Consider the following 14,100-nt stretch of genomic DNA (forward strand, 5'->3'; position numbering starts at 1 on the left):
TAGAGAGCTAGCGTGCATTGATGTCACTGTGTATTAGTGCTTACAGCATTGTGTGTCAACCAAAAGATAAAAAAAAAACAGTGAAGGAAGACACGTCAGCTTCTTTGGGAAATTCATTTTTATTTAACTTTTCAGTGACAGTGCCCCCATTGCACTAAGGGCAGCCTGGAACTGTAAAGGTGTTCCTTTTTTTTTTTAAAAAAAAGAAAGAATGTTACGTATTGAGCAAATAAATTGATCAGTATAAATATTTCTTTAAAAAAACAGTTCCTAAAGGGTAAGATGATGTAAAAACATGCATCAAAAACATAAAACATGAGAAAAACACCCGTTAGTACACTCATAGAGAGACATAGCAAGTTAATCCTATTCTAACAATTCGCAGAGTACAGAGAACAGCAATCACATCGTAAGGGTCACTGAGCGGCAAAGGTGCAAATATGGAAAATCCTTGTATTGCACGAAAACTCGCATAGAAAATGCAGGGTGAATGCTCACGTCTCAAGTTGGATATGTGATATGAGTTTCTAAGGCCTCCTTCATCGTGCACGTTCACTTGGGATAGCTACAAACTCCATTATGGGTGATACCTATTCGCAAAATATTTCTCTTAAATTGCTGCCTATGCTTGCCCAGTTAATGAGCACCCATAAAAGATTCCTGCCCCTACTCATAATCAAATTGGGATAAAGACGACCACTAAAAGTCGTTGATATGTTGTGTTTCCAGTAATGTTTCCAGCATTAAAGGCATTTCGCATTCGAAAGGCGCATTCCCTTGGACACCAACCAATGTCTCAATATGTTGCTGTTTTCCAGCAACCTGTGAACACTCGGTCACCCTGCTGATAAGCACACACAGTCACTGGTTCAAAGCTAGGCCACAGTTACCTTATTGCTGAATCAGTAAAAAAAAAAAAAAAGCCTGTGGTAATCTTATCAACTCTCCACTACACTAAAACCTCATTACAAGAGACACTTGGTTACGAGACATTTGAATGAGAACGGCTTGGTTGGTTCTCCTGCTTGCCATGTTAGCAACACCGCAATACAAAAGACATAATTCCTGGGTCCCTTGAGTGTCTCTTGTAACGAAGGTTTACTGTAATACACTCTTCATAGCCAAAAACCACTCCACCGCGTAAAGACAGTTTTCTAAATACTATTCATAAAGCAGGCAAGTACTGTTATGAAATACAGTGTTAACTAAATACTGTATTTGCACGTTTCTAACGTGCCCCCGATTGCAACGCTTAGGAAAGTTTACTCAAAAATTTCGAAAGGAAGTTTGTTTTGGTTGGACTGAATTGTATTTTTGAAAGTGTTTGTGTACATGGAAATGCTGCTGGGTGCTTTGAAGCTGATTTCGGCATTGAGCCTGATTGTAATGCGAACACAAATTTTAAGGTTACTTTTAGAAAAAAAAAAAGTGCGCATAAGAATTGTGCAAATTCGGTATGCTGCAGTGCAGTTTTTGTGTGAGCAACATCTATGCGGCCCTTGATTTGATTGATTGATTGCGGGGTTTAACACGCCGACGCAACGCAGGCGATGAGGCGCGCCGTAGTGGAGGGCTCCGGATTAATTTTGACCACCTGGGGATCTTTATCGTGCGCCGAAATCTCGTACACACGGGCGTTTTTGCTTTTCGCCTCCATCAGAAAAGCGGCCGCCGCGGCCGGGAATCGAACCCGCGACCTCGTGCTCAGCAGCGCAACGCCTTAGCCACTGAGCCACCGCGGCGGGTTATGCGGCCCTTTTCAAGGCTCTGAATTATTTGCACAACGCATAGGGTTCCTTGCTGGCATGTTTTATCATGCACTGATGACATTCCTCTATAGAAGCTAGTTTAAATACGTTAATAGTATACATGTTCAATGCTACAAATGTTTTGTAGACTAACTGGAACTATTGTAGTACATTTTGAGCCCTGATAAGGAATGCAGCAGTCTAACCACATCACTAGGTGCAGCAAAGATTCAACACCAAGTGCTTGAATTACACGCTCCATCATAATCGTACGAAATTGTAAAATACTGCCAGGCTCCAGATCTTGGCTGAGGTTCAAAGTTTCTGCAAATTATGCTGGACAATTGCCACAGCTTTACGGAGTGTTTCTTCAATGTTAGAAATTGCACTATTTCTGGATGATGGTACATCATTGAGGCTTCTGCCACTTCCCTGGTAGGTGGCTGCTGTGAGAAGCACGCCTCTGGACTCCAAGAGCTTTTGCAGGGGGTCCTGTTTCTGCCCGTCCTGCAAGGAGCAAACAGGACCACTTTGTTTTTTGTCCTCCGTATCTACACATGCCTTGTCCTTTGCGTGTAGCTTTTAAATGTTGCATGACACAAGCAGGCATCCCCAATCAGATGCGTGACACTGAGTCACGGTTGAAAACGGCAACACTGGAGATGGAACTTAAAAAGCTCTAGTCAAACTAAATAGCATGCTGCAATTAAAAGCAGTCCCCTGTGGTAAAGGTTGGAGGTCCCTTCATCATCGTTCACACTTTATCGATTAGAACAAATGACCAAAAGTATTCTAGTAGTAATAACACAGCTTTCCTTGCCTATAGTACCTTCGAATATAGTTCACCAGTGGTGCTTTTCCTCCATGTTCAATACTCTGCGCACAGTGGCTGCCCCTTGTCAAAGCAAATGATGACCAGTTACAGCCTGGGTTTCAGTTGAAAAAGCTTGCAAAGGGTTGTGAAGGATGACATAGGCAGCTAAGGCTCTTTCAGGATCGCTTTCAAACTTTCACAGCGCAACATTTTCCATTTACAAGCCTACCAATTAGCCAAAACAAACAGTTCACTTGCAGCCAAAGGTTAGGCAGCTACACCAGAGTGGCCGAACCAAAAATCCCATTCGTTCAAGAAGGGCTCGTGTTCGGGCTAGTTGGTATTCCATAACATTAATCTTAGGCGCACAAAAAACACACGGACACAGAAGATAAGGACAAACCCATTAGTTTGTAGCAGATAATTTTTCTCAAACAAGCAGGTGGAACCTTTGATTCGGCAAGTTTTTCTCTTTTTGTTAATGATTGAAAATTCAATAATTCAGTGACCTTTTTGCTGCAATATACTTTGACACCTCTTGTTTACTAATATTTTGGCATGATTTGTGGCATTCTTTTTCTGTGCAAGGCAGCGGCATTTTCTTAAAAACTTGCCGCAGTTTATGCTTATGCTTTCTTGTAGGACTCGTAGCTGCTGATGCATGCAAAATACCTGTAAAGACCACATCTACTGCTCATATGCTGTCAGGGACAGTAACTGCCAGATCAGTGATGAATTTGCACGGTGTTACACTGGTCACATCACAAGTCACAGTAGGAACTTCCTGCATTGATAATCACGCTGACATCAGCGTAATGCACTACAAAAAATATACAAGACTAATCCCCCTTTTATCCCTGCCTTGCAAAAGGCATAAATTTCACAAGGAAAGCTCATTGACAAATGTTTTCATTCGGCTTTGTTCAGCTTTGCTGCAGTCAATGAAAACAGGCAGTAGGTATCACTGAATGTTCTCTTTAGCTTTTACTGCAGTCAGGGAACACACCTGCACCTGTACAAGTAGGGCTAAAAATGCAGCAGAATCTTGTTAAGCATAACTTGACAAAGAGTACGCGCAAAACTGTGGCACACCATAACCGTTTTAATTAAACAAGGCTTTAGCAGCATAGGTAGGATTTGATGCAAACGCTTTTTAAGCCAGACTACTCTCCGAGTGACTTTTCACTAATCATTAAGCCAAGCCACTAGAGCGTTGTAACCCTGCTGAAGGCCATATACCACTTTTAACTTACGCTTCTTGTTAACAGCCTCACCACCACTCCCCAGGGTGGCAGGTAGAGGGCACCAGAAAGTGACGTGGCATCTTCACCGGCTACTAGCAGTACATCAAGCTGCTGTGTCTGCAGCACCTGCAAAACAGTTTAGCAAACGAGGAACCTGTTAGAGCGGGACATCCACCACACGGTGACAACATTCAGTGGCTATATGTTTGCAGGGCCCAACCACTGCAACAATACTGCAAAAGATGCCTTGGGACATGGAGGAAGAGAAAGCCTGGGAGAGGTGGCTTCGAGCTGTTCCTGTGCAGCAAGAGAAGTGTGGTAGAAAGTTGGTGGGTTTCTATCGGCCAGCGAACGACCAGAACCACGGTGTTGTAGCCGAAGCCATGTAGCTGTAGATGTAGCCATAGTGCCGACAGGCCGACCCACTGCACTTTACACCCAGCCAACACCCAACAGTTGAAGGGAGCAGGTGATTAAAGGCAGTTTACATGTGAGGGTGTGCAAAATAGAACCGGAAGGAGGCCCTCCGAAGGCTGTGCTTCTAACCTCTTCTAAGTTTTGCTTTCCTCCATTCCTTACCTGCTTTTCTTACATTCCACCCTAGTTCAATGACCATACGATGTTTTTTTTTATAATAGAATAAGAAGCGTTTCAAGCTTCCACGTGCAGTTGATGACAAAGTAGTCAGAACGTCTCCGGGGAACTGATTAGCTTCAGTTTACCACTACATTTTGCAAATCAGTACAGTGTATGAAATAGTATAAAGAACAGGAAGTAGTGTTCCTTCGAAATGTTTAATTATTCTGACCAAAATAACAGGGCCCTCTGCGGCGAAGCCAGAATTTTTCTGGCACGGACAAATTCTCATATCGTCAATGGGCTGGATGCACTAAAACGTTGGGGTTAACTGCATGCAGCACCAGTCCCACGAGACCGCGCGAGAAATCAACCCCGCCGGAAAACTTCTGGCACTCCACAGAATTTGGCCTTGGAAGTGTCTAAGAATTTAACAGCATACCTGCTCTTTTAGTGACAAGGTGCTGTAGTCAATATTTACAGCCTTGGCAAAGCTTGAGATTTTCTTGGATATCATACTCTTGTCATCCGGTGTCAAAGCATTTGTTGTCCTGTAGAGAAAAAGAAGTGTATGAGGCACATGAGAATGCCATTTTGTTGCTGCAGTGATTGCACGTGCTCGCAACCGCCTGCAGGTGTTGTGCTACTTACACATGCGAGACTGGAAGGGCCAAGCCAATTCTAAGTTGTTCCTTCAGATTTGGTTTCGCATTGTGAATGGCTAGTGTTTCTTTGACCCTCTCAATAAATGAAGGGACTGCGTTGACAGCTTCCTTGTTGTTCAGCTGCGGAACCTGCATAATGTGGTTTAAAAGCATTGACGATCACTTAGCTCAAAAAAGAAGAGTGTGTGCAAACTCACCCCAAAGTATGCCTTTCTAAAACACAGGGTCTTGTTGACAGCCGAGAGCCGTTTGTCGAGGGGCAAGACACTGCATCCCCTTGCGATCGCCTGATTTGTCAAAAAAAAGAACGAGGGAGATGAGAACACAGCCCAGCCTTATCAGCACCAAAAAAAAAAAGTATGTAACAGGTCTCCCAACATTTTTCCTCATCCAAGTGGGCTCAGTTCCTGTTTTGCGAGAATCTGAAAGGAACAGCTCACCTGTATCAGCTGATTTTTCAAAAGGAAAGGTTCAAGAAAAAAGTCTGTGTCCCAGTCGATCACCTGGAACAAAAAGAGAGAGCTTTCACTTTACACCGGCCAAGCTTCACACTTGAGTGGCACTTTAATTGTAGTAACAAGATCCCCTAATTGATTTGGCCCCCTTGAATCTGTACCCAGCAGTCAACTGGCAGTTGTTCCCTCACACAAGGTGCCCTGCATTTAGCAGTTGCTTGGCCACTAGCCCTCTCCCACAAAGGAAGCGTGGAAGTCTAGTTCGTCCACGTGTGTACGACTGGCACTAAGCAGTTGTAGACAGGTTCAAACATCGCAGCACTCGCCCCGTCTTACAATGTAGCTCTGGCATCTGCACTTTACCACAGGGAGCGTACTTGTGTTGATGGTTACCCCCTTAGGGGAGGAGGCGCAAAAAGTCGGCGATGCTAGTCTGATTCCCCCCTTCCAATTTCATTCTGAGTCGGACAGTGCCGAACGATTCCGCAATCGTTGCTACTGTGTTGTAACTCTCCGGGAACTTGCAGACATTGCTGTAAAAACGCGATCCTTTGAAATACCCACTTCGTTATCTGCTTGCTCGATGGTTGCAGACATTGCTGTAAAAACGCGATCCTTTGAAATACCCACTTCGTTATCTGCTTGCTCGATGGCAGGCAACAAGACTCCTTGATCGTCCTTGTTACTTGGTAACGTCTCATCGTGAAGCGCGCTGAACAGCGGGATAGCCACGTCCCGAAGAAATGCCCCGGGCCGCTGCCGCTCGCCGAACTTGAAGTAGTACCCTTCCTCAAAGACCTGATCGCATAACAGAGAGTCCAGATCCACCTTACGGTCATCTTCCACCAAACCCCAAGAAGGCCCAATCTTCTTGCACGGTTCTGTACTCTCAGCGCTGCCGTGCACTTTGAGGCGGTGGCTGCCGACACTAAATTCAAGATCGGTAACCTCGCAAACGCCCCTTTCCGCCAACGTGCTACTCGGCCGAGCCCGCGAGTCACCGGGATGAGCTCCGCTGCTGATCGTTAGCACCGATAGCAATATGCAAGTCCACGTAGGTGCTAAAACGTCCCGCATATTGCGTTTAGGCCCCTTCATTCTTGCTGTTTCCTCAACCAAATGGACAGAGAAGCTCCCGGTACTTTTCCAGGTCTCCTTTTCTTGCTTTGTCCAACTCCAAGCAAAACGACCTTGTAGAGCATGCTTTTCTACTTTCACGTGTCCAGCAACTGACTGAAGAAGCTCTCCACTCCAGCTGAACTCATTGCGGCACGTTCACGAAGTCGCGATCACTCTAACAATTACTTTGATATGAGTGTCACCCAAGAAACGGGACACAAATACAAACGAGTGACAGAAACCGCGGTTAAGTTCGGGGACGCTTATCCAGATGGCGCGGCAGTCGTTTGCTGTCGATGGCGCTTCGCGCCAAAAAATATGATTCTGAAACTAAAAACGTCATATTACTTTCTAGAAAAAACTAAGTTTTGAGTATAGTGTGCTAGATAGTACACTATATTTTGAGTGTACCATTTATTTCTCAGGAAGCTTGGCCCAATGTTTGTGTTCAGGGAGACCGAATCAACAAAATCGCAAAATTTATGACAACTCTGGGCCGGGGGAAATGCAGCTTAGCGCAAAGTTTCCTGAACTTTAGCTTGTTGCTCGTTACAGGCTAATGAACTAGCAATACTAGATCTCTGCTCGCGAACTGGACCAAGCACGAAAGTGTACGGGCGCACGTGCACTCGTTTACTACGTATTCTCTCTCTCTTTTTAGTGGCCGTCTACTTTATGACCGTCTACATTTTTTCCCTTAAATTCCTTCCTTAAAATAATTCCTTAAATTCCCGAGCATAGTTTCCCGAGCGCCCCTTCCACCCCTTCTCTGGCCGATCCCCCTGAGCGGTGGGCATTCTGCATGGCATTCTGGCACCACGACCACGTGTGTGGCCGTGCTACAAGTGCTACGTGCACTTCGGTACAATTAACTAGAGTTGCGTTTATACTTCTCTACGCTTATGCTGTCATCTCTAGTACTTTAGAACTCCAATGGACGAGTAAAGTGAATTTATTCGCAACGGATCTGCTATTGTCTCACGAAACCTAGAAACGGCGGCTTTGGTTGGTTTGTTTTGTTTTTTTCTTACGTGACTACGTGCATACATTAGCTGGAAACACGCAACAACGCCTACTTTTCCCTGTTCTGTGCTTTTGCTCCGAAGGCTCTCACGCTAGAACGCTATTCCGACCGATTTAGACCACGCACACGCAGCCTCTCTGACCACTCTATCCTTTTCGCTTTTCGTTGCTTTCATTTAAGAGTCTATGGTAATGAGTCGATGTAGGCATTCAGCTGGAAGCTACGCATTTTTATTTTAAACATTAAACTCCGCACACGTAAACATGCAGCAGAAAACTGCGGCAGCAGCAGCTCGAGCTGCAAACATCCAGCAGCGGTGTGGCCAGTGTGGCTGATGGTCGCGCGCGCACACTTCGATCAGCCAATCGGAGCGTTCCACGGAACTCCGCTTCTGCTAACGCCCTGTCGCGGTTGGCTCGCTCGGTGGGAGACCCGACGGCCCGGCTTTCGGTCGGTGGGTTGTTGCATGAGCGACTCGATCGCCGTCTTCATCCCGCGTCAAGACATTCGCAGGTCTCGGAAGGAAGCCCTGCTTGCGCGATTAGCTTCTAAGAATATTTCCAAGTGCGTAATAATGAACATTATTATCGGAACACTGGGCCTTCTGGCTCTCGTCACGGTAGTGTGGTCGGCGGAGGAGAAAAAAGCGGTTAAAGGTCCCAAAGTTACAGACAAGGTAGGTCATGTGCGCTGCCGACGTGTAAACGTGTCGAGTGGCCCCTGCACGACACGCTTTGTGTGCCGTTGCCTAGATCGGGCGCAACGCATCGTCTGCTTTATGAATTTCTCGCTCAAACTGGGCTTTGTTTACCTCAGTGCTGAATACATCCCACTTTCAGGTCTACTTCGACATTACAATAGGAGGCGAACCCGCGGGCCGGATTGAAATCGGCCTATTCGGCAAGACTGTGCCAAAAACTGTTAAAAACTTTATGGAGCTATGCCAGAAGCATTTAACTGAGGTAAGGTTTGACTTTTTGTTTTTACTCGTAGTCTGTACTAGTGTTTAACGTGTTTTACTATTTTTCACTGTGCCCCCAACGATTATCATGAAGTGCCTTTAGCTGTACGTACCCCGCCTGTCATCAAATTTGTGTGAGTGCGTAGACACTCTTAGAAGCTCGCTGGAAATATAACATGCGCTTCTCAGTATTGGGGGACCCCACGGATTACGAAGCTGGATTCCAGTGGGCCACTGCCGCAAAGTAAGCCTGTGGGATGTTTTACACAAGTTGTGTAAATTATAGGCTGTGAAGCACTAACAGTTTGACGAGTGAAGAGACAGCACTTATTTGAACTGCAGGCTTGCACACACCGGCTCTGTCCCCTAGTTTCAGTGTTCTAGTTTCACAGGTTCTTTAGTTACAAAAATAAGAACTACAGCTCTGTACATGAGCAGTAATAGTACCACTACAAGTGTGCCAAGTGCACATTGCCCTCTCCTACGGCGTTCACCTAACACCATGGGGAATGGGCCAAGAATGCAAAGAACACTTTGTTGCTAGACAGACCTGAAGGGGCATATGGTGCCAAGAACACCGAACAAAACGCAGCAGCATTGAACCAACACAACACAAGGCGCACATATTGTTGTCTGATACCGAAAATGGTTGCCGCTGTGAAGGTAAATGAGAGAGAGAGAGAACCTTTATTCGAAAAGGATCACCACTGGTCACGATGGACGAAAGGAATGGGGAGGGAGGGTAAGGGAAAATAAACAACTGCTGGTTGTTCTCAGTAGAGTGAATAACTGGGCCAGCTCTTGGCAGCTGCAGTAATGGGCCAGTTCGTGGTAAGCGCAATAGCCAGGGGTTCGTACAGGTTTGCCAGTTCGTTTGGGGGGAGGACCCACTCAAACGACTTGTGCTAGACCGCTTTTAATTGAATAAACTGCAATTTCATATAATACTTGTGCATTGGGGGGATTTAAATATACGGTGACTGCCAAAGGCTGGACACCACCAAACGAGGTGTAAAAAAAGAACACATTCGAGTTCTCGTGGTTCTATCCCGGGTTTCCACAGTAGGAGTTCAGTGCTCCGCGTGTGGCTAGTGGTGGAAGAAAAGTTAAACCAGTGCGTGCCGCGTGACAAGTGAATGGGACAGCAGGCGAGCGAGCAGCCGTTTTCATTAAGCAAACTATTTTTTGTTGTTGTTGTTCTGGCAGAAATCTTCTGATGGCAGCCTGGTTGGCTACAAGGGCAGCAAGTTCCATCGAGTGATTTCAGACTTTATGATCCAAGGGGGCGACTTCACAAAGGGAGACGGCACTGGAGGTAAGCGACATTCACTAGCTCAGTTTCACAGATGCATTCGAAGCACTGAGAAACTTGCATGCCGATTCCTCCTCCCCTCCTCACACATAGCACGTCCCAAAACTTTGCACTTGAATATTTCATGTCCCCACTCCAGAAAGTGCTGCAAAATGTTTTTTTTTTTTTTTTTCACTTTAATAGAGCATCTAATTTGTTGCTTATGATTTCCCCATTGCATACCATTGATTTTCCATTTGCAAATCAGCAAAGTTGTGGAAAACAATTGGCACTGTACTATTTAAACTGTGTGGCTAATGAAGTTGCAGCGCTAAATTCACTGCAAAATAGCCGCTGTTGGTTTAAATACACGACAGCCAGCACACTGTGTCCATAGCTGCAACCATGAGGGGCAGAGAACGCATCAGTTGTCTTTACTTTCCCATTGAAAGATCGTGCACCCTAACATTACTGTGACACTAAAAACAGTGCTCAGTTGAAACGTTGCACTGCTGGGCATGCGCCGGCCACCCAAATCCCCTCCCTTCCCCCACACCGGAGCAGTGGGAGTGTGGGATCACCAGCTCTCAACTCGAGAATCAGGAACACCTGATCTCCCGGTCTAGAGCAGAAGCAGTTGCTCGCGGCTTTCTGAACTGAAAAGAGGCCACCCACCTTTCTTTTATTTATTCTTGTCAGCTCGAACAAAACAGTTTTTCCACCACCACCACCCTATACATTACTGCGACACTAAAAACAGTGCTCAGGGGAAACATTGCACTAAGTCTACCGTTCAGTTGGGACATGTAACATTCCTATTGCAGAGCGATTGCCGTTTTGAGAGCATTCTGCCTGAGCAATGCTCTTTCTGGCTACAGCCTATGATCTGTCTGCAGAAACCGCGACACTAAAGTGGTTAGTGCTTGTGTTAAATCCTCAAGCTTACATATGATGAATTCTTTTTGCAGCAAGCAAGCTTCATCAATTCCACACAATAATGGGTACCTCTTTTAACAATAATTCCACCCAATAACTTGCACAGGAAGACAGGGCTGGAAGTAGAAGACTTGTAACTTGGTGAATGAATTCAAGTAGCACAGAATAAGAGCAATCGGAAGCCCATGGGAAAGGCATTTGTCTTGCTGTGGACGAAAATTCTATGATAATATGATTAATGAACAATGAAAATAGTCACCTCAGCTTGTTGGGAAAACGTAGAGATTTTTCGTAGCTGCAACTACTATTTGAAGGGCACAAGATGTTGAGTGTGCACTGCCCTGCTAGTTTCACTATTGTCTACGTACCTTCATCAAAATTTGTGTGAAATGCTAGTGCATTTAGTAGGTATGTGGGTCATTTGTAAATTAGGTACAATTTTGAACAGTGGCAAGACCAACCCTTGCAGCGTAGCGTGTTGGCTTGCTTTCACAATGGGACCGTGGTGAAAGCACTCAGGCTGCACCACCAACCACACACAACATAGTGCTGTCTTGGTTGCTGTGCAGGTCGCAGCATCTACGGAGAGCGCTTTGCTGACGAGAACTTCAAGCTGAAGCACTATGGCGCTGGCTGGCTGTCGATGGCTAACGCTGGAAAGGACACAAACGGGTCGCAGTTCTTCATCACCTGCAAGAAGACTACCTGGCTGGATGGGAAGCACGTCGTGTTTGGCAAGGTCCTCTCAGGAATGGTGGGTGTATTTTTCTCTGCTTTTGTGTGTCCTGCATTGGGCTGGCTTGGTGTTGAAGTTTGTGGCGCAATGCCTCTAAATTCTGCACATTGTATCTTGTATTGTTTATTGCCGTGTTTATTATCAGTAAACAGTGTAATAAAAATTTTGGGCACTGTCTTATTAAGAGGGTTAATGCTTTATGCCCAGTTGGAGTGTTTTATGGGGCTACAAGCTTTTATTTTGGTTGAAGGTTATAACTGAAATAAGGTTACTATGTTTTTGTAGAGATGTGGTGCAAATATTCACTTTCAATTGCCTCGTGCACACAATGCATGTTTGCAGTTTTTAAGCGTCCAAATTTCTCGGAACAGAAAGAAATGTTGGCATTGTTAATTGCGCCAGCCTTTGTGTGGGCTTTGCTGCACCACATGAAAGCTGTGAGGAAAAGCCAAATATTTGTGATATGCTTGTGAAACAATTGACTCAGGAGTAAATTGTTAACAGTAATATGTGCGTGTGCGCAACTAAGCCGGCACTATAGATGTTGTCTAAAGTAAACGAGTGGTTCAGAATTTTTCTTTTCCTCACATCGTGAATGAAGCCCTGCCTCTGTGCTCTTTCTCGATCCACAGGATGTGGTGCGCAGGGTGGAGAAGCTGTCCACGGACAGCCGGGATAGGCCCACCCAGGAGGTGGTGATCTCGGACTCCGGAGTGCTGACTGTGGAAACACCGTTCCCCACAGCCCGTGCCGACGCAACTGAATGAGGTCATAGCGTGGCCAGACTATCACCACTCACTCTCTTTCATACCTCTCAATCGGGTGCTTCATGCTCCTAGCCCAACGTTCGTACATTCCAGGCTCATCTGTGTTTGAAGGTCTCAGAATACGGTGTAAATAAAACAGTTATCTTGTTTCTAATGTCTTGCTTTTACTTGGTGTTGTGTTGCCGGGATGTTACTCGCACCCATGTGAGTGGCTCCCTGGTAATGAGACGTTGCATACATTGCAAACAATGACTCAAGGTGTGCAAGATTAAAACGCATGTCTATTGGCTTGGGTTTAACAAAGCGAGTCTACTCAACTGGGTTTTTAAAACGTAGCAGCCACTTGCTTTGCACCCTTCAGCTTCTTGTAGGGGCTACAAGCTTTAATTCAACTAGGTCAACCACTTATGAAACTAGTTGCATCTTTTAGGCATTAAACCTTTACAGTCACTAATGTACTGATACATCGCCATGTCCCTTTGTGGCAGCGTTGCTGATGTATCTAAGTTATGTATTTTCCATGAAAAAATGCGCATCGAAACAAAGCAGCAGTGCTGATGAATCTTCTTAAAAGCTTTTATTCATAGCTCTCTGTTTTGTCCATTACGCTTCCAGTTTCAACATTGCTCTTTGCAGAGTAGCCAGCTACATAGGTCCCTGGGGCAGTGTGCATTTTTTATGTTACAGCCCTATTTCACACTTTCCAATCTCTCGTCTCTCTCACCTGTTGCTGCAACTGCTCTGGGCTGCAAGAAACCAACAAACTTGCCACCTTTGTGCATGTGCTTGTTTTGAGAATTCAATACATTTAACAGAAGACAAATAGTGGCTCTTACGATTCTGAATACAATACAACTTTTGTTCCAAAAAACAGCTAGTCATTTGAGAAGGAGGAGCCAACATCCAGCTCTTTAGAATCGACCTCCACGGGGCAGTGCTACCGCATGTGTTGAAGCACAAGTGGCTGGGTGTAAGTGCTCTAAAGGGGAAACTAAAATATGCATTCACAGTTGTTACATTTTCCACAATTACAATAAAAAATAAACCAGTGTTTTCATATCTCCATTTCTTTAAGAAAAAATGGGGTTGCAAGCAGGTTTTCCTGCCTCTGAAAAGAAGTACCCAACCCACCATTGCTTTCGTATTCGCATGTACATGCCTGCGCAGATGCACGCAGCACATCCACAAATAAAGTGCTTTTGCCAGTTAGACATGTCCTGGAGAGTGGTCAAGCCAGTGTCTTATGCTGCTTCTAACGCAATAATCACTATTACTAGGCATGATTCTTTGCTGATAATGTGCAATTGAATTTTCTACACAAGTTTTACAGTCTATTATAATGTCCAGGAGGATGAAAAAAAGACTGTCCCTAGCTTGTAACTTGAATGGACCATGCCACTGCTGCCTCTGATCCTCAAAATCATGCCTGTACCTCACGCGCCATGCACCCCTACCCGAAATTGGCAAAAAAATAAATAAAACTAATCTGGGAACGGATTGTCTGCTTCAGGCCCAAATCTATGGGGCATCGTGCTGCCATGCTGGTGCAAGCCTGGGCACTTCCTGTATACACCTTGTGCCATCTACTGGTTTCCATTGAATACTTCTGCTATTCTGTTGAGCAAACTGCTCAAAGCAGCCCTCAGTTCAGCATTTGTGGCTTTTAAGTAGAACCACTGGCTTTAACACTAAAGGCATCGGCTTGAGCCTCCAGTAATTCGAATCATTTTAGTACAAGAGCACTAGGTGCACCACTCCTAAAAA

General features: G+C 45.2%; 2 protein-coding genes across 2 annotated transcripts; one reads left to right on the plus strand and one right to left on the minus strand.

The window, feature by feature from the left end:
* Positions 1–254: 254 nt before the first annotated feature.
* Positions 255–7,287, minus strand: LOC144170264 (uncharacterized). The gene is made up of 7 exons (XM_077699949.1): positions 6,133–7,287; positions 5,488–5,550; positions 5,245–5,334; positions 5,034–5,176; positions 4,825–4,933; positions 3,816–3,932; positions 255–2,255 (listed from the first exon to the last, which is right to left on the minus strand). The coding sequence occupies exons 1-7, from the start codon at positions 6,598–6,600 to the stop codon at positions 2,064–2,066; spliced, it is 1,182 nt and encodes a 393-aa protein (XP_077556075.1). The 5' UTR covers positions 6,601–7,287; the 3' UTR covers positions 255–2,063.
* A 461-nt stretch (positions 7,288–7,748) lies between these two features.
* On the plus strand, positions 7,749–12,490 carry LOC144170265 (peptidyl-prolyl cis-trans isomerase 5). The gene is made up of 5 exons (XM_077699950.1): positions 7,749–8,321; positions 8,485–8,607; positions 9,813–9,921; positions 11,403–11,587; positions 12,202–12,490. Exons 1-5 carry the CDS (start codon positions 7,980–7,982, stop codon positions 12,334–12,336), a joined length of 894 nt encoding a protein of 297 aa, XP_077556076.1. The 5' UTR covers positions 7,749–7,979; the 3' UTR covers positions 12,337–12,490.
* Positions 12,491–14,100: the final 1,610 nt, after the last annotated feature.

The sequence above is a fragment of the Haemaphysalis longicornis genome, unplaced genomic scaffold, assembly GCF_048455015.1.
Source record: "Haemaphysalis longicornis isolate Haplotype H1 unplaced genomic scaffold, Haemaphysalis longicornis Haplotype H1 scaffold_2, whole genome shotgun sequence".
NCBI lineage: Eukaryota > Metazoa > Arthropoda > Arachnida > Ixodida > Ixodidae > Haemaphysalis > Haemaphysalis longicornis.